The sequence below is a fragment of the Metopolophium dirhodum genome, chromosome 1 (assembly GCF_019925205.1).
Source record: "Metopolophium dirhodum isolate CAU chromosome 1, ASM1992520v1, whole genome shotgun sequence".
NCBI lineage: Eukaryota > Metazoa > Arthropoda > Insecta > Hemiptera > Aphididae > Metopolophium > Metopolophium dirhodum.
Window position 1 is genome coordinate 121,158,699 of NC_083560.1, and position 25,281 is coordinate 121,183,979.

Sequence of the window (25,281 nt, forward strand, 5' to 3'; positions counted from 1 at the left end):
CAGTATTTTTGATGGTTTATTATTTTCTAAGTTCAAGAACATAAGTTTTAATAGCGAAGGAAAAGTTTACGTCGATGAACTTCTTTTGTATGTCATTCAATTTATACTCCTCCTATATATTTGAACTTTCAATATGATATTAATTTTGTTCTTCGATGTTGTTTCAAAAATATTTAATAATAATTAAATTATAATATAAGCATCAATGGTTAATAGTATATTGTATATGAATAAAAGCAGCTTTATAAAATTTTAAGTAAACAAATTGATTTACAATATCGTTTGGCTAAATATTAAAAGACAATATAAAAAATGTATATTATGTGCGTAGGTAGTACCTAAATCAAAAAAAATTACTGTCAGTATTAAGTCACAATATTTGTTAGACAGACGGATAGAGGATTGGTAGTTTATTATTTCATAAATCAAACGTGACACATTACATATTTTAATTTCAATTTACTCACAATTTATTAACATAATCGTTTAGGTATCAATCAATTCATTTTACATGTAGGTACACATTTTTATATTGGCTATTTAATACAATATGCGACCTACCTATCTTATGGCCAATATAATTTGCAGTACACGCAGGGGCGGACTTACCATTTTTCCGCCTCTATAGGCACTACAACACTAGCGCATATTACAACCCTATACATTGGCGTGCTCCCGTGTTTAATCCTTAATATTTTAATTTATGTTTTCTTATAGATAGACAGGCAGTTGTTACTGATTAAAGTGGTGAGCATTATATATAGTCTCTATAATCGTAATCGATTAGCAGATTTCTGAGCAGTATGCACTATGCAGGAGACGGGTGATAGTGCCGTCGTCGCAATGTTTATTATTATTGATTCACTTTATCAAGACATCTGATTTCCACAATTAATTCCAGTATTCTAAGAATAGACTAGTTTAGTGGCCGCGCGCCCGCGCACACTTATTGTGGTACCGGGTGCGTGGCGAGGCAGGTCATTCCAGTTAATATCAAATAATTTACTTGCTAAGCACTGTGCGAGCTGTCCCCCATCTAGCTAGTAGAGCGGCTATATACCATGTACCCGGCGGCCCGAGGCAGTATATTTGACTGCCTTGGCTGGCGTTTTGCGCATGCGTCATTCACAATATTGTATGTATTGACGCCGCACACCCGTATACCACCTCACATGCATTAACATAGGCAACTGCCTCGTCGAGTGTCGATGTCGAACCTCTTGTGGTGGCGGTGCGCGCCGTTCGCAGGATTAAACTCATACGGCAAGGTTATTATAGCTTATAAATTAAAACGTTACTGCGACGTGACCTTTCTCCAGTTTCGTGCTAGTTGTATGCAAAAAAAAATTAATATAAAATATAAATTTAAGCAAATATAACTATGAAATTATGAAAAACTAAAACATAAAAATTAACTAAAAAATTGTGCCCCAAAAAATATTGCGCCCTAGGCACGTGCCTGGGTGGACTATGGGTAAATCCGCACCTGAGTACACGTCAATGTAAATTCAGTAGGTAGTTCCTTTTTATTGTTATTTATTATTTTCATCGAATCGTATTTTTGTTATTATTATTTTTAAGAATAATATAATATTACAAAAGACTAAGGTCTTCTTATTTTTTAATTGTTTAGAATATTATCTTTATGTGTATAAAGTATCTAATTATATAAATGTACATTATAGTTTAACGAAAACCCAAAAATTGTGTGCTTTATTGATATTAAGTAGGTATAGTTGCAATGGAATAATATTTTATATTTGTTTTCCATGTAGACACCAGAAATAGTGACAGACAAAGATGAATTGGTTGTGACCACGAGTATTCTAAGTTTCATACTTTGGGGTCCAAAATCTGCAGTTATTAATGAAAATGACGACAACGAATCAACTTTAGTTTGTCATGCATACAATCCGGTCATCAAAACGTTTGACCGCCATTACGTGGAAACCAAAATAACGTTGGATGTTCAATGTAAGTTATTAATAACATAATATTATGTAGAGTGTAAATCTATAATATATGTATAGATATATATAATAGGCATACCAGAATATAAAATACATATAAAATTTAGAATTAATTTTAGTGTAATGGAATGTAATAAGCAAATAACGTAATACGTAACTGTACCTACTCGTAATGTCTAATTATATATTTTGTTGAAAACTTTTATTAAAATAATGTCCTCTATAGTTTTCAAAAATCAATGCTAATACATTTTTATTTTATAGCTAAGTATCTAATTGTCATGTTTCTTTATTCACATAGAAATCACCAAACGTGGTCTTCCCCATTTGTTAATTTAACAATATATATTTGAACTTTTAAATATACGTACTTAAGACGCCATATTTTCAAATTCTTAAATATTTTTGTACTACTTAAGGAGTGTCCTGCAGTAGTACAAACTACTGTTTTTCTAATTTAGAACCCCCCCATTTTTACTGTTAATTATATAGTGCTTTTACGGACAATTTTTCTGAAAATGTTGACGTATTAAAATTAAAACTTAAAAGAGTAGCATTTCAACAAGTTATTAAAATATTTATACCTACTAAAAATAATAATCCTTAAAAATGGTTTTACAATATAGTATAAAATATATGTTATATCAGATCTAGTATTTATTATAGTTGAACCGTTTTTATAAATTGTAAATATTGATGGATCAATATAAATTACTAAAAAATTTTATTACCATTGCCACCACATACTGCAAACCCCATTATCATGAATCTATTATCCTTAGTACACAAAGTTAAATAATTCAAAATCTACTCGTTCGAATTTTGATTTTGACGTCAACATTTTGTTAAAGCCAGAAAAATAATCCACTAATTAATAATGGATAGTAGACAATGACAGATCTCATTTTAAAACTAGAAGTTTGTGTCACCGCAGGACACTACATAAGTAGTATAAAAACTACAAGAGCTTAAAAATATTATGGTTTTTAAGTGTATAAAGTATTTCAAAATTTAAAAAATCAGAGGTTTAATAAATTCTTTATAAAAAAAATGGTTGGCGAATTTATTGTAAACTAGTTTTATTTATACTATCTGCCATGCATATTAATTTAATTGTTGACACGGCCCTTAGGATTTCATTAAATAAAAGTATTATGTATATTATACACTAAATATAGTATGAGGTATGAGGTTAGTATCTTAGTTAATTATATAATAATTAAATAATATGTATTGTGTCTAGAGTTATACACAACTCAATAACTTAAACCTCCGCACTATAATGGCTTCAAAAATTTTGAATTAACTTTGCCTTGCACTCAAAGATTTGTATGCGCCACTGATATCCTAAAACCAACCTGGGTAGATTACTAGATTTGCTAAGTACACTTGATTGAAATCATCTGATCTGCCAGTTAAAAAAAAAACGAAATTGATCCACCAATCCAAATTGGTCACAAGATTATTACTGATTATTTATTACACCCAAAATATGCGTATACAATACTCCCAGCTTCAATCTAGGTGTCCACCATAGAAATTGTAAACATTGTAAAAATAGTAAATAATAAATAAATAACGCACAGATTTTGTAATGTGTACATATTGTATAACACTATAGTATAACACTTGAGATAATATGGAAATATGCATTTATATAATATTTAGTACGGGAAATAATATTATGTTAATGTGCAAAAGAACAAGTGTGTAAAATGATTATAGCCTTTTGCCTTTCCTAATCTCAATCGGTAATATACAACTAGTGTAGTATTTTCATGTGCCTATGTATTATTGTAGTACCTACCCGGCGAAACGTACATAATATGCGTTTCATAATTTAGGTATAATCGCATTAAAATCGAATAATAAATTAAAAATATTTTCATTGCAATATAAGTACCTACTATTTGAACATTTATACTGTATCGTTATTGTTTTGCATTATTGTGTTTATTTTTTCAAGACCCTCCGATAGTAGAGTTACGGTTTGGAAATCGTATGCTGGACACCGGACGTATTGGTCCTGGAGATGACGTGTATTTCGAATGTGCGGCTCGAGCCAATCCGTCAACTACCATCCGTTACAGTTGGTACCATAACGTGAGTAATCGATCTTACTGGTGTTTATTTGAATTGTACGTTTTTCGATGTTGTATAATATATTTTGGCAATAAAGTATAAACGTGTTAATAACAACATAATATAATATCTTCAGATTCTATATTATATTGTATACAGTAAAATATTACCTACTGTATTATACACTATTGCCTGTAAACTTTTTCAAATCAATTTAAAATTAAATATAGGAACTGAATTGTGTGCACGTTTTAAAAAACCCGTCGTCTGGAGTCATTTTAATGTAGTTGAATAATTTTTTTCTCTGAATATCGAGACTGAATACGTCATTAGTAGGTAATTCACGTACGGTTATTGGTTAATAGTGAAAATAATAATTATTCCTTACATAATATTGATTTTATTACGTTTCGTAGAAAAAATTAAACATTTATGAAACTTTTCAAGTATAAAAATATATGATAGCAAATCAAATAATTATCGATTTAAATGTAGATAATTATTTCTAATTTCAAAGTTTGAATTGTTGTATTCTAAAACGATTCACACTGTAATACTGTATTACAAAGTTTAAGTTATCTTTCAAAGTTTGAGTAAGTACTTATTAAATAACCACGAATGTGGATTCCTTAAATATATTCACCATTGTTAGAATATTATGAAACAACATTAATCATGGATTACAATAATTTTAAGTAATACATGCATTGAGTTATAAATGGTAACAAGGTAAAGATAAGAATAAATAATAATAACATCGATGAGAAATTAATACATTGTATTATAATTTAAATAACGTCCGTATTTCTACATTGCAGAAATATTAATAAGACTGAATAACTATTTACCTATTTGATTTGTATAATATTTCTATAGCTTAAAACTTCAATTAGGCACCCCAAAAAAAATAAGCGATCATTAAATTAAAAGCTTAAACAAATTCGAATACACCCCTAAATATTTGCCATAAAAATACCCAACAATTTTATTCTTAAATCAAAACATAATAATCAGAAAAAACAATATCATAATATTATGCATTCAAAATTGTATAACATACCATATTAGTCAATAGAGTATCTGTAAAAAAATAAAGATAATGGATGTATTGTTTTTTTTTAAGTACTATGGCTATTATTAACATGTGAACGCTAAAAATATAGGGATGAAATATGATTTAAAGGGTAGGAAAAAATGGATGTCCTCAAACACAAGTATTATTATTTTTCCATGCCTGTGCCGCGCCGCCCTAGGTCCTATCGTTGTGGGAAGATTTATTATTTATACCGTAAGAGTAATTTTGTAGTTGTCATCTTTACTATATACTAACAATAATTCTCGGGTGGTAGATATGAAAAGGATCATTTACAAATGAAAAGCATATTATAGAACCATCATCCCATATTATATTATATGTATTATTGTGAATACACTTGTCTCGCTATCTTTTTTATTTATTTTTTTTTTCAAGTTCTCATACATGGTTTCTATTATATGGGCCAAAACGGTAGAGGGAAATGACAAATCACGTGCTTCACGTTGATAAATAATATAAAAGTATACACTTAAACAATCACGGTAGGTATAAGAATTGACACACGCTATTCATACTACCTACCTATAGGTGTATACTATATACTTATACGAGACCTACATGGTAGATAAAAAAAAGACAACAACGTGATCGCCGCGGATGAAAAAATAAAATAATACTACAAAACCCTCAATGGTGAAAAACCACAACAACACTATATATTATACACCTAATAAACCGAGCTCCCGATGATTTATCGTTTCTTCGAAATGTAAACAAATAAAATAACACTTTATCGCATGACTGGAAATAAATGAGTTAGGTACATGCTCACAAAGACTCCAAAAAGTATCTATTATCCTATTGAAAAACACTAACTTTTAAATTGACAAGTTACTTTTTCCCCTAATGACTTTTAAATTTAACTCGTTACTGCATACTAATATTGAAAATTATAGAAACGTATTTAGTTCCTGTTACGTGGTTTTCAAATGTATGTTATTTGAAAAATTATAATTTTACCAAATTTACATTTTCTGAGATCCTACTAAGTAATAATACTTAAACTAAAACTGTAATATAATCTGTAACGTATTATTAAGACAGTAGGTACTCGTAAAACAGTTTCTATTAATCATTACGAAATTGTTACTTTTTTTTTAACAATTATTTGAAGTTCACAAGTTGATACCTACACTTTATCCTGCAGTCAACGTACCTAATGATTGCAATTTATATAGTAGAGACAAGACACATTATTAGTGATCAAAACACTAAGCAAATACGTTGTTTAATAATAATTATTGATGGTTATAAATTTAAATTTTAAATTTTAAAGGTAACTATTATTTCATTGATTTATAATAGTATAGCTATTGCTATAAATAGTAACTTATATAAATATAAATATCTAAATGGCTTTTGTTTTAAATTTATTTTTTCAAAAGTACCCAGAGAAAGTTAATATTTTCCCCTCGAAAATAAAAACTCAACAAATCACTCTTTTTTATAACTTTTAAATTATTTTAGTTATATTTACAGTCGAATAGTCGAGGTACTGTACTCACTAACTGTACTAGGTACTCAGTTAAATAAATTGAGTAAGTAGATAACTAATTTGCTTTACTTTATTGGTTTTTGCTATGATGAGACAGTGGTGTACCAAGGAGATTATTCACTGATGGTGGGAGGTGGTATAAATAAAATAAATAATGAAAATTAGATACCGCAATAATTTTAAATTCTGAGCTGAGTGTTAAATGATATATTGATTTTACAATAAAGAGTGTTTTGTAATTTTTTGTACAAACCTTTTAGGGTAGTAAAATTGTAAAAATGGTTTGATTTTTTACTTCAGCTTTTTTTCTGGTAAAAAAGTGAATCTATTTGGCACTTAGGGAGGTAAAAACCAAAAAAAAAAATTCGCAGTAGTTTTTGTCGAGAAAATATCAGGAAAACCCAAAGAATAATAAGGAAAAACAGGGACTGTTGTGTAAACCCAGTTTTTAACAAAATCGATTTGGTTTTTTGATGCAAAAACTAATAACCATAGATAGTTTAAAATTTCGCCAAATGTGTATATGACCATTTTCCATACATGATAAAGTTTTCAAAATATTTTGACACCTTTTGAGCTATTCATAGACATGAAAAATGTTAAATTTTTTTAGTTTTGTTTAAATTATTTTCGATTATTTAAAAAACTAGAAAATATAACACACCTTATGAGGTGTTATTCGTGTAAAATAAAAAGAAAGCTGAGCGTAAACTCAGAATATTTTTTATGAGCGTCTGAATTATAAATTTGGTCAAAATGGGTCAAAATCTCGAAAAATTGAAAATAATTTTAAATTAATAATTCAAAAAAATGTTCCATTTTATATTTGACATTTAAAAATTTAACACATAATTTTTCATAAGCTTTTCTACCTTAAACAAAAATAAAATGTGTACCAGAAAGTCTCTTACATATTTTATGAGCGTTTGAAAAACAAGTTTTTACGACATTATAGATATTCTCATCGAACGATTATCGTATTTGGTTGATATCTGGATTCAAATTGTTATACACATCATATCACATATCAGTTAATAAATTTCTTTTTTTTTTTTTATTTTTAAACAAGAGAATTGTACAATCTGTAATTTAAAGGTTTACAATAAGCACAAGTGATAAAAGAATAATATAGAAAAGACGAAATAATAGGGTAATAACAAACGGGTTGATAATTACGATTATTTACAACAATTCAGACAGGGGGCATGAGAGAAGAGACCATCCATTGATGGGACTTCGTGGCGTGTGTGGGTGGAGGTTAGTCTAAAAGTAAATCACGACACCATGTTCGTTTTAGTCGCCTTCTGGGGTCACCAGGAATAGTGGGGATAGATAGTTCCGAAATCAAGGGATTGCGGTGATTGTGGAGATTGGTGTGTATGCGTTTGTAGAAAGACTTGGCAACGTTTTTAACTGTTTGGATGGAAAGATCTTTATGGAGAGTATCATTAGAGATGTAAAATGGGGCACTAGTTATATGTCAAAGGCATTTGGATTGAAAAGTTTGGATTTTATTAATATTGGAGGGTTTGGCAGCACCCCATTGGGTGCCATATGTCCATATTGGTTTGAGGAGTAATTTGTATAAGAGAAGTTTATTTTAAAGGTTTAAATGTTTAGATGTTAAGAGAAAGCGTAATTTACGAGTCCGATTATTTAGAGCAAGCCGTTTTGTGTGGATATGCGTTGCCCAGGTTAGCCGGCGGCCTAGATGAAGATCTAGGTAGCGAACGTTTTGGGCAGATGGCAGCGGAAGGTGATTAAGGTACACAGGAGGGCAAACAGCTTGCCGAAGCGTGAACGTACAGTGGACGGATTTCGTTTCATTGACTTTTATCCCCCAATCTTTATACCATATTGATAGGAGATTTAGGTGGTTTTGGATGAAGTTTGAGGCCGTTTCAGGGTTTGAAGGAGAACCAAGAGTGCCTTATCGTCGGCAAAGTCCCCAGTTGTAGTATAGGCAGTAGTAGATTGGTCAGATGTGAATAGATTGAATAATAATGGAGCTGCAACTGCTCCTTGGGGGACACCAGCACAGATCGGGAATATTTCGGATATAGCAGAACCTGAACGGACAGAGAAGTGTCTGTCTTTAAGGTAGGAAATAAATTTCTAAAAATTAAAAATCAAGAAAGTTTACATTCCAATCCCTGACTTGGCAAACGTTTTTTTATAACATTCATAGTTAAAATGTTGACAAAATTCATAAAAACTATAGGTACAATTTTAAATTTTTGTAGCTAAGGAAAAATAATTTAAAACGATGGTTCTTATAAGTAGATCATACTGTATATGAATATCTAAGAAATAAAATATATAAACTTGGTTTTTAAAAAAAAGTTCACATTTGGACGGAATTAGATGTTTAAACGATGAATAATAATTGTAGTTATTTTGTTGAGATTTATAAATATTATTTGTGAGTAGGTACTTGAAACTTTTAAAGTATATTATTATATTTTATACACACAATTACATTATCAAATTCCGTTTTTTCAGCAAAAATTATTTCAACCTACTTTACATACTATATTACAATAATATTATAAAATATACTGACCGCCATCGCTCAGAATCGTTTTTCGTAACTTTGATTTTATATCATTGAATTAAAATTCAACACATCCATTATAATGTCCCACATGACACTTAATGTACAACAGAGCGATACCCACTTGCTACCTTTTTCTAAATTTAATTAATGTCACCTTAATAAGCTTAATTATTTAAGTACCGGGGGACGGAGTGGCCGAGCGGTCTAGGCGTTGGTTGCGACGCAGCCGGCGCCGGTTCGATTCCTTGGTCACGGGCGGCATTTTTCTTCGGGCAAGTCACGGTGTCCGGAGAACAAGTGCCGCCAACCCCACCCGGGCATAGCAGATACCTACGGGTGCCCATTTAAAAATTCTGCCAAACACTCACGTGTAAAAACCCACCACTTCAAAACAAACCCTAACACCACCACAATACAACCCTACTAACAGCTAATGTCCATAGATGCCAGGCTCAAAGGTCAATAAAAAAAAAAACAAAAAAATATTTAAGTACCGTTTTTTTGAATTGAATATAATATTATTAAATATTTAAAATTAATTAACATTTTTTTTACCAGTTATAACAATAATAAAACTAACATCTAAATCCAACAAAACAATAAAATATAGTTGTAGTGTTTCATAAATTGAATAGAGGTAATAGTATTTTTTTTTTACATGTCAATAATTTCAAACAACTACATAATTTTATGTATAGAACATCGTTAATTAGCATTAATTATTAAAAATTCTACATATTTAATACCTATCAGTAGTTAACATCATAACCATTCCCACATGTTTCTTGTACTATGAATAGGTACTAAAATACTCGTTCTTCCGTATGAAGACCAACATTACCTATTATTAAATATTAAGACTAAAAATCGACCTAAGCTGCAATATCGCCTACCTACTAAAAAGTAATGTTAGTGTTAGTGAAACATGTTTTTAAAAATTTATAGAAACTAAATTATTCACTAATGATATTATATGCGTAATATCCACTTAAATAAAAAAAAAATTTAATATATTTACTTTGAAGTTAACCGACACATAATTATCAGGCCAAAATACTTGAATACTGACTAATCATATATTATAGGTATAATGTATATCTTATAGTATGTATATTGTATATAATCATTTAATGTAGATACCTACATAATGTAATTTACAGTCAGTGGCCTAGATTCTGAGGATAAACCTAATAACAATTATAAACAAATAAATATATTTAGATAATTTTCAAAGAATGTATAGTTATTCATTATATATATTTTAAACTAAACACTGGTTGTAACTACATAATCAAAAATATTTAAGTACCATTTGACCACACCTCGTTGTGCCTTGTTTAGGTACATATAGATTTGACTGGTAAAATTTTGATATTAAAAATTAGTGACCTATTCTCATAACCTCCGAAACAGTGAGCAATATTCACTATTCACACACAATTTCGTACAAAATATATAGCATAATATTTTCTATTTTAATTTATAATTTTTTATTGAACAAAACGCTTCAACTCCAATGGTTATTAGCGTACATTAATTATGAAATAAAATTTTTTTTTTTTTGTAACCATTTTGCTAAATTAAATTTTATATTGCTAAAATTTAAAAAAAATGTATTACTTCGATGTTCGCTTTTTCGCCGGGTCCCTGGATTTCGGATAGTTGGTCAGGTAGACCATTTTCTTTTCTGAGGTCTTCGTATTTTAAACATTCAGTTAGAAAAATATTATGCTATGTTTGACTGTTATATGTGTTCCGCATGTTGTGCATACTGGGGGGTATTCCTTGGCCATTAAGAAGCCAATTTAAACAAAGTTATAAACTTATAAGTTATAACAATCAATTTCTTGAAATGGACATTATAAAATATCGGGCGTAATAATGACTATACAAACTTACCTATTCGTAGTTATTCGTTACTAAGGCTAACGATTTATTTACTCGTCCAATAAATGTGATTAGTTGAATTAATTTGACGGGTACCTATAGTTTCTACCTACTGAATTATTAAAATCAAATTAAATCATGAATAGAGTGTAATAATTCAATCCATGAAATCTTCTGCAATTATAATATGAATAAATAACTAATGAAAAATCCAAAAGAAATAAACAAAACAATCAGTAATAATATTATGGTTTGTATACAATGAAAAAATTCTTACGTTTTCATAATATAGTACCTATCATTCGCCAATAAAATTCTTAATAATTTATTATATCAAAGCTTTTCCCGATTACGTCTTATTGATGTCGTCCAATTAGCCTATCGGCTATCAATTTGTTCGTTCACACTTTTATACGATTAATTTATTCATGTCAATGGCGGTTATTTGTAGGCGATAATCAATACATGTTATTAGTTTATGCTACCCATCATTATACGACGTAATGGCGGATTTGCATCGAGTTGAGATTATTAGCAATCGATAAATTATTGCGTCTGCCATAGTGTATAATAATATTATATACATAGAAATTCGAGAAAACGCTCGAGCCTGCAGCTTGACGCAATCAAATTTGTGGTGCCTATATACCTATAAACCATTAACGTACAGTCGCGTATTATAATTCGGCGCACGAGGGCTGGCGTGTGTTGTCGATGGCCATGTGTATACACAGGAGGTACCTACATAATATATTATCAGTAGGTACCTACGAAGTACTATGTCAAACCACTCTTAAAGTGAATTGCTTTAAAATGTATTGTACAACACTATTATTCAGATCTAATTTGTTTTCACCCGTCATTGACTGTCTCCGTTGCCGACAATCGCTTTGTGCACTACCTATATATACATATATATTTTTAGCTAATTACACACATCATGTATACATAATAATATATTTATTCGAGTACCTACCAACATGATGACGCGTGCCCCCTTTTAATTGCGACGTAGGGTGTTCGGCTGACGCAGGAGACGGAGAAAAGGCGGACGGACGACGGTGAGAAAAGGGGCGAAAAGAGAAACAGCAGACTGGCTGGTCGAGTTATACAGTACAGCCAGCTGGGTAGTTTGGTTTTGCAGTCAGTGAACGCCGCTGCGGCGGGAAAATATTCGTGCCAGGCGACAAACGGCATCGACAGCGATAGCAACGAGAACAGAACCACTAGCAATACGGTTCGGTTGTACGTGAAACGTGAGTACAATATGATTATTGTTATTATTATTGATAAATGTTGATTTTTATCGTTGAAATATCATCCCTCGATCAACTACGAAACGGTCACGAACAGTTCGCAATAGTATAGGCAGTTATGTTATATATGTACTGTTTTATAATATATTTACCCGCAAACTGACAACCGTAGATTGCACACGAAACATAGGTATAGGTGCGTAAAAAAAAGTAAAGATTTCAAAATATTCCGTTGGAAGTGAAAAGTGATACAGTGTTCAACACGACAAGTATATTATACCAACATTTGTCAAATATAGATATATTTATTAGTTAGGGGTTTGAAATATTTTATAAATTGACGATATTCTTAAATCAACATGATAACAAATAGTATGATTGTATCGACTTCGTTGTTTTTAATAGGTATTTTACTATATCTCAATAATAATATAAAATTAATACCTAATTATATAAACCTATGTAGTTTGTATAATCTTTATAATGACTGTTTGTCGAATAAATTCGCAAGATGCTTCGTATGTAATTTTTGACTCATCGAAGTATGTTTATTTAATCAAATATTTATATTTCTAATTCTCAAATAGAAGTATCATTCATTTTGAAGTCTTTAAAAACAGAAATAATAATTCACTTAAATACATTTTATAGATTAGCTACCTATACATAATATAAACAGTAATTGCTTGAACTGAGGGAGGGCAGAGTCCCTCTTTAAAAAAAAAAAATGTATGCGTACCGCTTCTAATAATATCCTAACCAATAAGATATTTAAATATTCGGGTTCACATTTTTTTTTACACTTTAGAATCCCCCTTCTATTTTCACCTAATTCAAGCACTGTAAATAGCGGTATAGACTAAAGTTGAACTATATTTTAATAATTGTATATGTTTCTTATAACCGTGAAGATGTCCCGGTGTGTCAGCATCGTGAAGATATTTATATTATTACGAAAAAATCCGACGCAGTCACTGGCCCAGTGATCCGATGTCGGGCTGGACACGGGCATCCACCGACCATCGAATACCATTGGAAATTCTATCCCGAACAATCAGAACCGGAAACCCGCCACAGAGGTCCCCTCGAGTCCAACGAAATGACTTTAACTGGGCGATCAATAAGAGAACTAGACTCATTACTTACGGAATCAGCTGTCCAAGGCAGCGATGGCGGAATATCATATACATTCACCACAAGTACGCCAGTATTAAAATCGTATTTATCAGTCGTATCGGCCGCAGCTTCTGCCTCTTCAAGCGCAGTTCGTCCAAACTTTCTTCACGGTCGACTAGAATGCCGAGCCGTCAACACAATGGGAATACAGAACAAACCCTGCGTTTATCGTATTACAGGTAAAATTAGTTGACATTAAACACTCAACATTCGTTATTTATTTTATTCTCACTATGCAGGAAAACTCGTTTCACGAAATTATTTGCTAACCCTGATATTTAAATACTGCAATCCGCAGTACTTTATTACATCGACATTTTGGTGAAAAACGTTGGTATTTTAACATTTTTTAATTTATCGTCAAAATGTAAATCTTATAACCTCATAAAAAAACCCATTAGCGTTGGTCCCACTTAAGAGTTTTCAGATTTATTAATAGAAATAACAGTAAGTATCCACCTAGTTAGTTAACCCATGCATATCTTTCATCCTAATATTTATACAATTATATCGTAAATTCATAAAATAATTAAGTTATTGATTATACGAAAAATGTAATATCAAATAATTTAAATTGTTTTCTTAAACATTACTGAAGTTAAGATTGAAACAAGTCGTATTGGCTATTGCCTATTGCTAGATAGTCTAGATACAAAAACATCGAGTAGGTACGACGCAAAATTAATTAAATTACAATCTGTGTTTAATTTATAACATGCTAACCTTTATTGGTTAGGTTAGTATATTATAATTAATATATATATATATATAAATAAACATAATATTTAATGAAACTTTTAATATACTTATTAAATTGTATTAATTTGTTTTGTATAGTCAATGTATATTAAAACCCCATTAATATTTTGGTTTCATGAATGTATGAAAATGTGTATAAATATCATATACCTACTTAGTTATTGCATTCGAATAACAAACAACCCATATTTGTTTTATTTTATTGACATCTCCAAACAGTATTATTTATTATAGTGAAATTTCAATTATTTACTTTAATAAATTATACTTACTAAAATTATACCTAAACTATTATTTGTTATATGTACAGATAAGACAATGATCAATCAAGGTAGTAAAGATCTTCAAGAAATCACTGATTGTCGGTCAATATCAAAGAAAGAACTGTCTAACGAAGACTCAAATTCAACTGCGACATATCCTTGCGGTGCCAAAGTGGAAGGCATCGTCACCAGCACTAATAGAAGAACACGATTTTGCATTACTTGTTCATTGAACACGTCGTCGTTGCAGTATCATCAACAGCGGCCCAATTACGTTTTACAGCTATTTAAGTCTACACCTGGGGATGCGCCCGCAACAGTTGTTATTGCATTTAACGTTACCGGCGTTACCATAACCGAGAACAATAATGGAAACGGCAGGACCATTATCAGCGCACAAGACGACGATGATTACTACTCTGATCCCGAAGAAGAAGAAGAAGATGATGTCGTGGATAGCAATAAAGGTGATTATAATCTCGACACTAAGAATGCAGTCCAGAGAGTGGTGTTCGTAATCGACGACACCGTAGAACCAGGAATATATCGAGGAAGGATTTACAACGGTTATGGGGGCACCATATCTGCTGTTATCAAAGGAATGATCAACGTTGCAGCAGTGCCATTTAACGATATCAATGACAACGACAGTTCCAACTACATTATTGACGACATTGGAGATAAGACAGGTAGGTTTATCTAGTTATTTTTGACACGTTAACGTATTAAACACGCATTAATTTTAATACAATAAAATATGATGTTGGGTATTTTGATTTAACCTTAATATATTATCAGATATATTATTTATAAGATATTGTTTCTCTAAAAAACTTAAGCTTAATATTATAGTTTAGTAGTACCTACCTATGTGTAGCAATATATATTTACACACAACAGAAGTAAAAAGGTTAGGATTTTATATTTTTAATGGCTTCACATCATATTGATTTCAGAAAATTTAATAACATATTGGCAATTATTTTATTCAATCTACTTACTTAAAATATATATATATATCGTACAAAATATAAGCTATATGAATAGTATTGTAATACATTGCTTTCGATCATCTTTGGTGAGCAGATTTGATTTAAATTATGTCAGAATTTCGCTTGTGTAACACTGACACCTATAACTTTTTTCTCAAAAAACACGACTGATGTGCAATAACTGTAGGGGATATTTAATAAAAATAAAATCACATTTCATAACGAAAATATTATTTGTAAACCTCCCTAAAATTGACATGAATATATCTAAACCTATTTCCTAGAGTAAAATTATATTAATAACAGCAAATATCATAAATATAATATTAGTAAATTTATTTTTACGGTATAAACATATGAAGGTTAATATAACATAGGTACTTATTACCTATATAGTATATATTATATATTCATGTATATAATACATACGGGCCACTGTATTCTGTTTCCACAAAAAATTAAAAAGATTCATTTCCAATTTCCGCTAAAAAAAGTTCGGAAACCAATGTTTTAAGTTTGTAGTCATTGTAATATTGTATTGTGGACCAAGTCATATTAGGTACCTATTTGCAAAAATGCTTTGGAATTTGTTAATTATCACTTAAAAAATGACCAGTACTTTTCAAAATAACCGAGAAAAACAAAAAATACCGGAATTTTTGCAAAACACAAGTTTTTGATAATTTATTGTCATTCAAAATAAAATAACTGTAGATACTCGAAAATATCAACTAGTTAGAGTTAGAATTTTTATACATGGTAAAATATTTTAAAAATATTTTTGACTATTTGTAGACTTTTGAAAATGTAACATAAAGTTATTCATAAGTTGTAGGTAGTTATTACTGTACCTAAATAAAAAAAAAGACGTTTAACTTAAATCCATAAATAATATGATGAGCGTCTGGACTCTGGAGTTTAAATTTTGACGAAATTGGATACTCACGTGTAAAATACCGATTTCTCGTTAAACAATTTATTTATTTTTTTTTTGTAATTCAAAAAGTAATAACTATAGAAACTTGTAACATTCTATTTACCTAATTTATCATTTTATAAACTCTAATATTTACACAATTTAAGCTATTTTAAGTTTTTGAATTTTTTTTCACCTACCTAGGTAATCTTCTTCTTCTTCTTCTTCTTCTTTTGGCTTTACAATTCTTTAAGAATTTTGGCCGCCACCGTCACCGTTCTCCAATAATCACGATCCTGAACTCCATCTTCCCAATTTGTCACTTCCAATGTTTCTAAGTCCTTCCTTATTCCATCCATCCATCGCTTTCTAGGCCTCCCTCTTGGTCTTTTCCCTGTCGGTTGCCACTCCATTACTGCTCTCGTATTAGTGGTTTCTGTTTTCCGCATGGTATGACCAAACCATTTGAGTCTTTGACACTTAATGTGGCTTGTTAATAGTGGAACTTCAGTGATTTCTCTTAGTTCAGTATTACCTAGGTAATAGTAAAATAAATTGCTATGATTGGAATAAGGGTAAATATATAATAAAATTAAAAATATTTTATATAAGCTGACAGTCTGTCTTCACTCAGAACGGTTTCTTGTTTCTAAGAAATGGTTAATCATTGAATTCGAATTTAACACATACATTACAGTGATATACTGACTTACTCAACGATATACGAGCAGATCGGTTACCTACTTTACCCCGTTTTACGAATTGTAGCTATACATTGGTACCTGATAGAATAATTAATATTTGTACTGTAATCCAATATTTCACCATAACATAATTCATTTTTTTTTACATTTAATTATTATTTTTAAACAAAATTACTTTCTGATAATCACACGGAATATGGAATTATAAAATTATTAGAAATATTTTATCGTTATGTACACACCTTATGGTATTGTCAGTTGTTACATTTTTGCACATTTGGCTTACAAACAATATTTAGCGGAAACTTCTTCAAAAAAATATATCTATTTTAGCGGAAACGACAGTTGAACCTTTTTCGTTTTTGGCGGAAACGGCAATGCGTAAATCTAAGTACTAGTGTTTTGGTGAAATAGGACCATGCTCAATGCTCATATATAATATATTATATTCCTTAACGTTTTAAACACGCATAGGTATAATGCATGAATAATAATACTTGTCTTATGTTATTTATTATTAATTTTTGTTATAGTACCTATTTATAATATTGATATTTTAAAAGTAATAATAAAACAAATAGGTAAATGATAAAAATATTTTTTATTTTAATTTGTGTAGGTAGGTACATGTAATAAAGTATAAATAATTTGTAAAGAAAGTTTATGTAATAGGTAGGTAACAATACTAGTACATATTTATAATCAATGATCAACGATAATACTAAATCGTAGAAACACTAATAATTTATTTATTTATTTTATTAATAGTTAATATTTATTATCACGTTTATCGTGTCCAGGTAATATTATGATATGTATTATTATTTATACAAAATCGTGAACTATACATGTTGACAGTTAAAATAATTATAAAACGTACGAAGTGTTGAAACTAAAACATTTTAACAATGTGAAAAATTAAACCTAAACATATTTTTTACTTGGTCTACTACTACAGTTTGTGCTAAAAAAAAATTACCGCCATAAATTTTCCGCGTATAAAGTGCACGCTATACGACCAAATAGTTTCAGAATTCTCAAAAATTCCACCACTGTGTTGAAAGTGTGTTATAATATATGCGTTGAATATTTAGATGAAACAGTGAAGCTAAAATCAGTTGCTGGAAAATCGAGCTACCCAAATTAAACGATTGTATAGATAACAGCTATACTATCTGTTGTTAACGCTATATTATGAACGCGTGCTCGCATACTATATAGGCACACAACAACAATCATAATAATAATATATGTGTCTTAATATAAATGCACTGTGCATGAAAAATAAATAAAATATATTTATAAGAATTATAACTTTTGTCAGCTCTCGCAGGTTGAAAGGGGAAATATGAGGAGCTTTGGTGTAATGGCGTGCACACCCGACGGACCGGAAACAACCGAGATAATCCTTGTTCCTCTCTCCTAACTTCCGGTACCACGTGTATCGCTTCCTTCGTTTTCGCAGTCTTTGTGACTGTGCGAATCTTTGTATAAAACGCGACGGAGGCGTTGTTGGCATAACAATATTCTGTATATTATAGCGTTGTACCCGCACACGCACACACATAATAATAATAATAATAATAGCTACTATGTGCAATCGGAAGCTGTGTTTATCGATGTGTGATTTTTGATTGTAACAACAAGTGTGTGTATTATACAAAATATGTGTGTACACGTTGCCACGTTGGTTCAAAAGAAAAGAGCATCATTTTCGTATACAGTCGACGACTACTGGAGATAGTAATCTGTTATGGGTGGTGACGGTGGTATATAGAGTGTAAGTAGTGGGATATATATATGCTTATATACACGTATAATATTATACATTATACACCTTAACACCTTTAACACCACTGTTGCCGCCGCGACTGTCGACAACGAACGAACAGCAGTAAAATGATTATACGTGCGTTTCCGGTACGATAGACTCTTGTACAGGAGACAAGAATAAATGTTTAATACGTGAGAGATATGACTGTGTATCTGCAGGTGCACGAGAGATAGAAGACGACCAGAGACACGAGGTTATATTATTGTTATTATTATTATTATTATTCCACATAACAATATTATAGATGGATAGCGATAGCGTAGGTACTACAGGGCCTAGGCTGGTTATAGGTATACCTACTACGTGAGCAGACATTCGTATGTACAACGAATTTATAAATTATTTTTTTTTAGGTAGATATTAGGAAGATAATATAATACTTTTTATACTTGTTGGTTCACGGTTTAGAAATCCTGTGAAAAAATACGACCGCTATGATATTAGGGATACCATAAGCAATTTATAAGATTGATACCAACTATACTGTTTTGTACTTTTGTCTGTATAGTTGGTCAAACACATTTTACGTCTGCCGGCTCGTACCTACGACAATAATGTTGTTTACCCATGATAATAATAATATTATTCCGCTGTTTTATTACACATGTCACACACTATAAAATAAAATGATGACACAGGAAAAATATTATGTAAAGTTTTCTTTTATATCTACGCATTTGTACCTTACCTACTATGACGCATAATAATATACACTTTATATGCAATATTATTGGTATATTATAATAAATTACTTAAGCGAACTGCGAAGAACAAAGCTGGTTAACGGGCCCTGAGGTGTTTTATACTTTTGGAAAGTGTTTAAGGGTGAACATACTGTATACACTGTACAGTCACTTTTAAAACATAGCTACTATAAAGGAAGAATAATAAATTATCGACATTTAATGCAGCCAATAGGTACATATTAAAACTCAATCGACCATTGTCAAAAAAATTCACGTTTTACCTAATTTGGATTTATTTTGATATTTTGTACTTAATTTTTATAGAGATGGTGAGATTATTTTTGAAGTTTTCTTATAAAATTAAAAAAAAAAAAAACAATTATATCATAGAAAAAAATAAATTCTGAAGAAACATGTCGAAGTGAGTAATCTGATAGAGGTTCTTTCTTAGAATTTATAATATCTTGTGGTTTTTTGAAAATTCTCAATAATTAAAAATGTTGATTTCTTTTTTGAAAATAATATTATAAATGATAGTTACTTTGCATTTTGTTTTTTTTTTTAATGGATTTTATTGTTCATCTTATTTATATTTCGTTAATTTTCAAACTAAATTTACAATGTAGAAATAAGCTTTGTGCAAAAAAATAGTAACATACGTTAGTACCTATATAACAATTTTTTTTCTTGTAATGTAAAACAAAACTTTATAGTTTAAATTTTATTGTAATATTTTCTGTTAGCATCAGTTGACTGTTTGGCCATTTGACTATTTAATACCTTAAATCAGAATGCATATACACATATAAATCTCCATAGTAATAAGGAGTTTTAAATAGGCAATTTTAAAGACATTTATAGAAAAACTTATGTAAATTAAAATATATTTGTATACATAATCTACAATTTATTTTAAATGTGGCCACATACCCATATCCACATGTGACTAAGTCAGAAACAGTTTAATTTAAGGCCAATTATGAAATTATATAGAAATACTGTCCCGAGTGGTTTAAATCTTATAAGCCAGTAGTCATCATTGGGAAATCATAATTTTACGAAATGTACAAGACAACTGTTTGTAACCGTCATACTATCATGTTTTTTTCGGTAACACACAATTATCTCTAAAAACAAAAGCAATATTTGGTTTCTTGTTAAAAAACATTAAAAAAAAGACAGCAATATTGTATAACTTGGAAGGTAGTTAATTATCTACAAAATAGTATTATATGAACTAATATAGGCTATAAGAGGTAAACTTTTAATTTTTTTTTTAAATATAAATGTTTCATTTGATTTTTTTATTTAATAAATCCCTTACTTTTAATAACTAAAAAAAAATCTTCAATATAACTTACGAATCTTTAATAAAAATCCTACATAAGTTTCAATCAAATCCAATAACTAAAGAAAACTTTTAAATAAAACTTTTTGTTTAGTAATTAATTTGTCATTTTTATGAGAAATACTATAATTGAGCACACAATATTCAATAATTATAATGAATTTTTTTGATACACTGGAAACAATTATATACATGGTTTTTAATTACCTATTTGTTTGTTTTTAAAGTTCTAGATTCAATATAAATTGATTGATTATTTGTTTACGATTGGACATAGGTAGGTATGTAAGTTTTTCACATTGACAAACTACCTCTTTATTGGGTTCAATAATACATGATGCATGTATATAGAAAAATTGTGTGTAAGTAATAAATTAACTAAAAATAATAAGTTTAAATTATTATTTATATTAAAGGTAGGTAGGTACTTGCTCAACATATCATAACTTATTATTATTCGTAGTTAACAGTTATGTTGACACGTTGTATGTATGTAGATACTGTCATAGGTGAGTGTATAAGTATGTATTCAAAGTAAAACTTATCGTACTACATAAATGTACCTAACCTATAATGCAGGAGTATACATTACCTATTAAAGTTTACATATAATTTATACAGACATTGCTAATCTTAAATAACAATATTTAATGAAAATAATGTTATATGCGAAATAAAAACATTTGTTCTTTAATAAAAGAGAGAAGACAACATTGTTTTTCGAATAACAGCGCCAGTTATAAAAATATTATTCAAACCATATAATAAACGTTTTTTTTTCATTTTATGTAAAATTAAAATACGCATATTTTGGCGTTTGTTACACTGTTGTACGTTTATCTAGTAATCCACAGTATAATATAGCAACGAGAAATATTCATTTTAATTAATTATTATTTTATTTACATGAACTTATGCACCCATACCCTCAAAATTATCTCTCTTGAGCCTTTTATTGAGAGTTTTACGCTGGACGTTGTTCCCATTTCTGGCAGCACCCCCGAAGGTTAGGGCATTTAGGCCACAATTTTAGGCAAAACCCGTTTGTACATGATTGGATCAGGCACTCATTATTTTTTGAAAGATTTTGGCCGGATTTTGCCCGAATACCACAAAAAACTTAACGACGACTCATTTCTCTTTTTTCATGTCACACGTTTTTAAACGTCATGGCACTACACCATTAACTCTAAAAATTCGTATGGCAAACAATATATCTCCGATCACTATCAAACTTGGTAAACTAGTGTAAAAACTTAATATGTACCTACTTCGGTACTTTAGTATAAGCTCATTTTTATGGCATCCGTGTGACCACTTGAGGCGCTTGAAACAAATACTCGTTATTTATTTGCCACACATCGTAAGTCGTAGTCAATGCTTTATCGTTAAATCTAATAAATTGTCTAGAATAATTGTTATTGATTTGATTGTATTCTTCTTTCATGTATCGTAAAGTCGTATAATTATTATTCATTTTGTTTATTGAATCAAAAATAATTGCTTAAAAATGTTCATGTATAACAAAAAGATTCTGCAGCTATACCTTTTAATAGTAATATGCCTAATAATTTGGATAATATAATATATAGAAATAAAGGAACGATAATAAACGGTCTCTAAATGAAAAAATTGAAAAAAATATAAATATTGATTACCTAATATAATAAATTTGACATTTTATAATTTTAAAAATCCACACACAAATATTCAAATGAAATCCTCGTTCTAGAAATAATTAATCTTCAGGCCTCAGTGCATAATATCTTTATTAATATAAGAACAATTAGTTATTAACTAACTTTACTTTAATGGTAGTGTTATGGAATGGCGCTATGCTAATGGTGTCACATTGACTAGAAAAGTTCCGATCTCGTCTGTCTTCTCCTATGATAAGTAGACAAGTGTATAATTTAATAATTTTTAGTCTTCATATTACACGTCAGAAAATTTCTATTACCTACAAATTACAACCGTGTTCATCATCATTACCTATATTTTACTAGATCGCCAGTCGCACCATTCAAGACAGTAATGTTATGTAGGTAACGTAATAAATATGTTATAATATCGTGCCTTAGGTTTTAGAATAGGCAATTTCTTGCAGTACTGCAACCGCTAATATTTAAATTGAACAGTGATTTTTGTGTAACTATACTTACAAACTATAGGTGGTAACTACCTAGGTATACCTACTTAACCCTACCCATATGTTGAATTACCGTCGTTATAATACGTGCGTTTATTACGACAAAGAACAGTGATGGCTACGGCGGAAATATACTTGCGGCGATAGATCCCTTTATTCTGTCCCACAACACTTAAATATACGGTTCATAATATTATATATTGTACACGCACAACTATCGAATATACATATAGGTACACATTCGTTAATGTTGTGTTTAAACACCTGAGGGTAACTGTTTTTGAAGCGTAATTTCACTCCATATACATCTCATTAAACACATACAACACGTAACATATTATACGAAGAAAAATCGTTTACCGTAATATTATTATTTTTACGATTTTTTCGTTATTTAAGTTTTAGCATGTTATACGACACACACACACACCCATACCTATATATAATATGTATAGCTTTATTCTAATTTATTTCCTTAAAAAAATATTATTGTATTTTTCTCTCTGTAAATAAAAGTTAAAAGTCGGTTTTCGTTGATAAATGAGAAAAACGTTCAATCTGTTAGCCGAGTAAAAACATTATTACCTAATTTCTCGGCCGAAACGATAATCCAAATTAAACTTTTAAATCGTTATGTAATATTAGTTTGAAAATTAAAAACATATGTTAACATTGATGTGTGTCTATATATTTTTTTTTATCAATATTAATGATTTTTTTTTATTAAAGGTAGATATTAAACCTAAAAAAGAGAAAGGTTTAAGTTAAACTTTAGAGGATTAGAGTATTCAATCATTATCAGTACCTAGTAATATTAAGTTTTAATAGTGTAATAGCCGATAATATATGTTGATGGTTGGGAAATGACGGAAGATAAATGTTTGGAGTATATAGGTATACTCCAAATAATGATTAATGACTAGCAACTCATTGAAAAGTGAAAAACGTTATCTGTATATGATTTTCAATAAAACTTTTACTTTTCTGTGATTTTTATAACTAGAGATAAAAACTGGAAATGGAAAAAAGTATAATGTTGAAAACAAAAAAAGTATACCAATCCAATAAAATCTTAACCTCTATTTCTATATACCTGTATAGTGTATATGCTATATTTTCTAATAGTGTATAAGAAAAATGAAAAGTAAGTTGTGCGATTTAATTTGTATTAAAAATTTTTAGTAAATAAATTTACTTTACAATTCTCTCGTTAAATATAAAAACCCGTTTAGATTCAATGAATACATTTATTTATTGTTATATTTATTCAACTTAAATTAAAGTTAGGTACATATCAAACGACAAACCTTAATTTCATAATTTGTGATTAATGTCCTAAAAATTCTCTACTCAGAAAATGGGAATAGTATAGGTACTGAATACCAAACAACTCCATTCTTGTGCTACCCAAACATTCGTATTCTGTATTTGCAACAGAAAGTAAAAATTCACGAGAATGTCCAAAGCTCCTAAAGTTCCTAAAGCGTTTTTAGCTAACGAATCGACGGTACAAGCATCTGGTGTTAAATAAACGTTGGGCTATACTTAAATAACTTTAAAGAGCAATTTAATGTCAACAAAACTCATACAAGTAATCAGCCGTGGTGTCCAGACGGGTTACAAAATTATGCAACTGCATGAGCTCTCATGCGGTGGGTGTAAATAACTGGTGTCCCAGGAAAGCTTATGTAAATTATACCTAATAAATAAATAATATTCTTGGACTATAGTGATTTACTGATTTATTAAAATATTTCATCGCTAACGACTAAGACATGGAAGGTGTAACCTATTCACTTTTGTTAGGTATAAATGTGTAAGACTTGATTAGGATAAACAGGACCAGACGATAGGTAATGGATATTATGTTTGTTTTTAATCAACATCTGAATAACTACTGGTAATTATGAAAAAGTTAAAAATGTACCTGGAAAGAGAAGATGTTCATTGCCCCTCCGGCCCTTCCACATGAATCCTACCTATAACCTACTATATATACTATTTATATACAAGGACATAAGGTGTTCAAAAAATTTGGAAACGCTTTAAATACTGCATACTTGTATACCTACATGATAGGCACAGCAATAACAAGTAACATTGCTGCACAT

At 29.8% G+C, this 25,281-nt stretch overlaps 1 protein-coding gene across 2 annotated transcripts in view; it reads left to right on the forward strand.

Annotated features, from left to right (window-relative positions):
- LOC132937398 (uncharacterized) overlaps positions 1-25,281 on the forward strand; it is a 172,736-nt gene that overhangs the window by 135,556 nt on the left and 11,899 nt on the right. For both annotated transcript variants that reach the window (XM_061004217.1, XM_061004216.1), the window contains exons 8-12: positions 1,776-1,974; positions 3,937-4,073; positions 12,103-12,343; positions 13,255-13,698; positions 14,589-15,230. In XM_061004217.1, the coding sequence (XP_060860200.1) occupies positions 1,776-1,974; positions 3,937-4,073; positions 12,103-12,343; positions 13,255-13,698; positions 14,589-15,230 (1,663 nt within the window). The remainder of the gene's footprint in view (positions 1-1,775; positions 1,975-3,936; positions 4,074-12,102; positions 12,344-13,254; positions 13,699-14,588; positions 15,231-25,281) is intronic.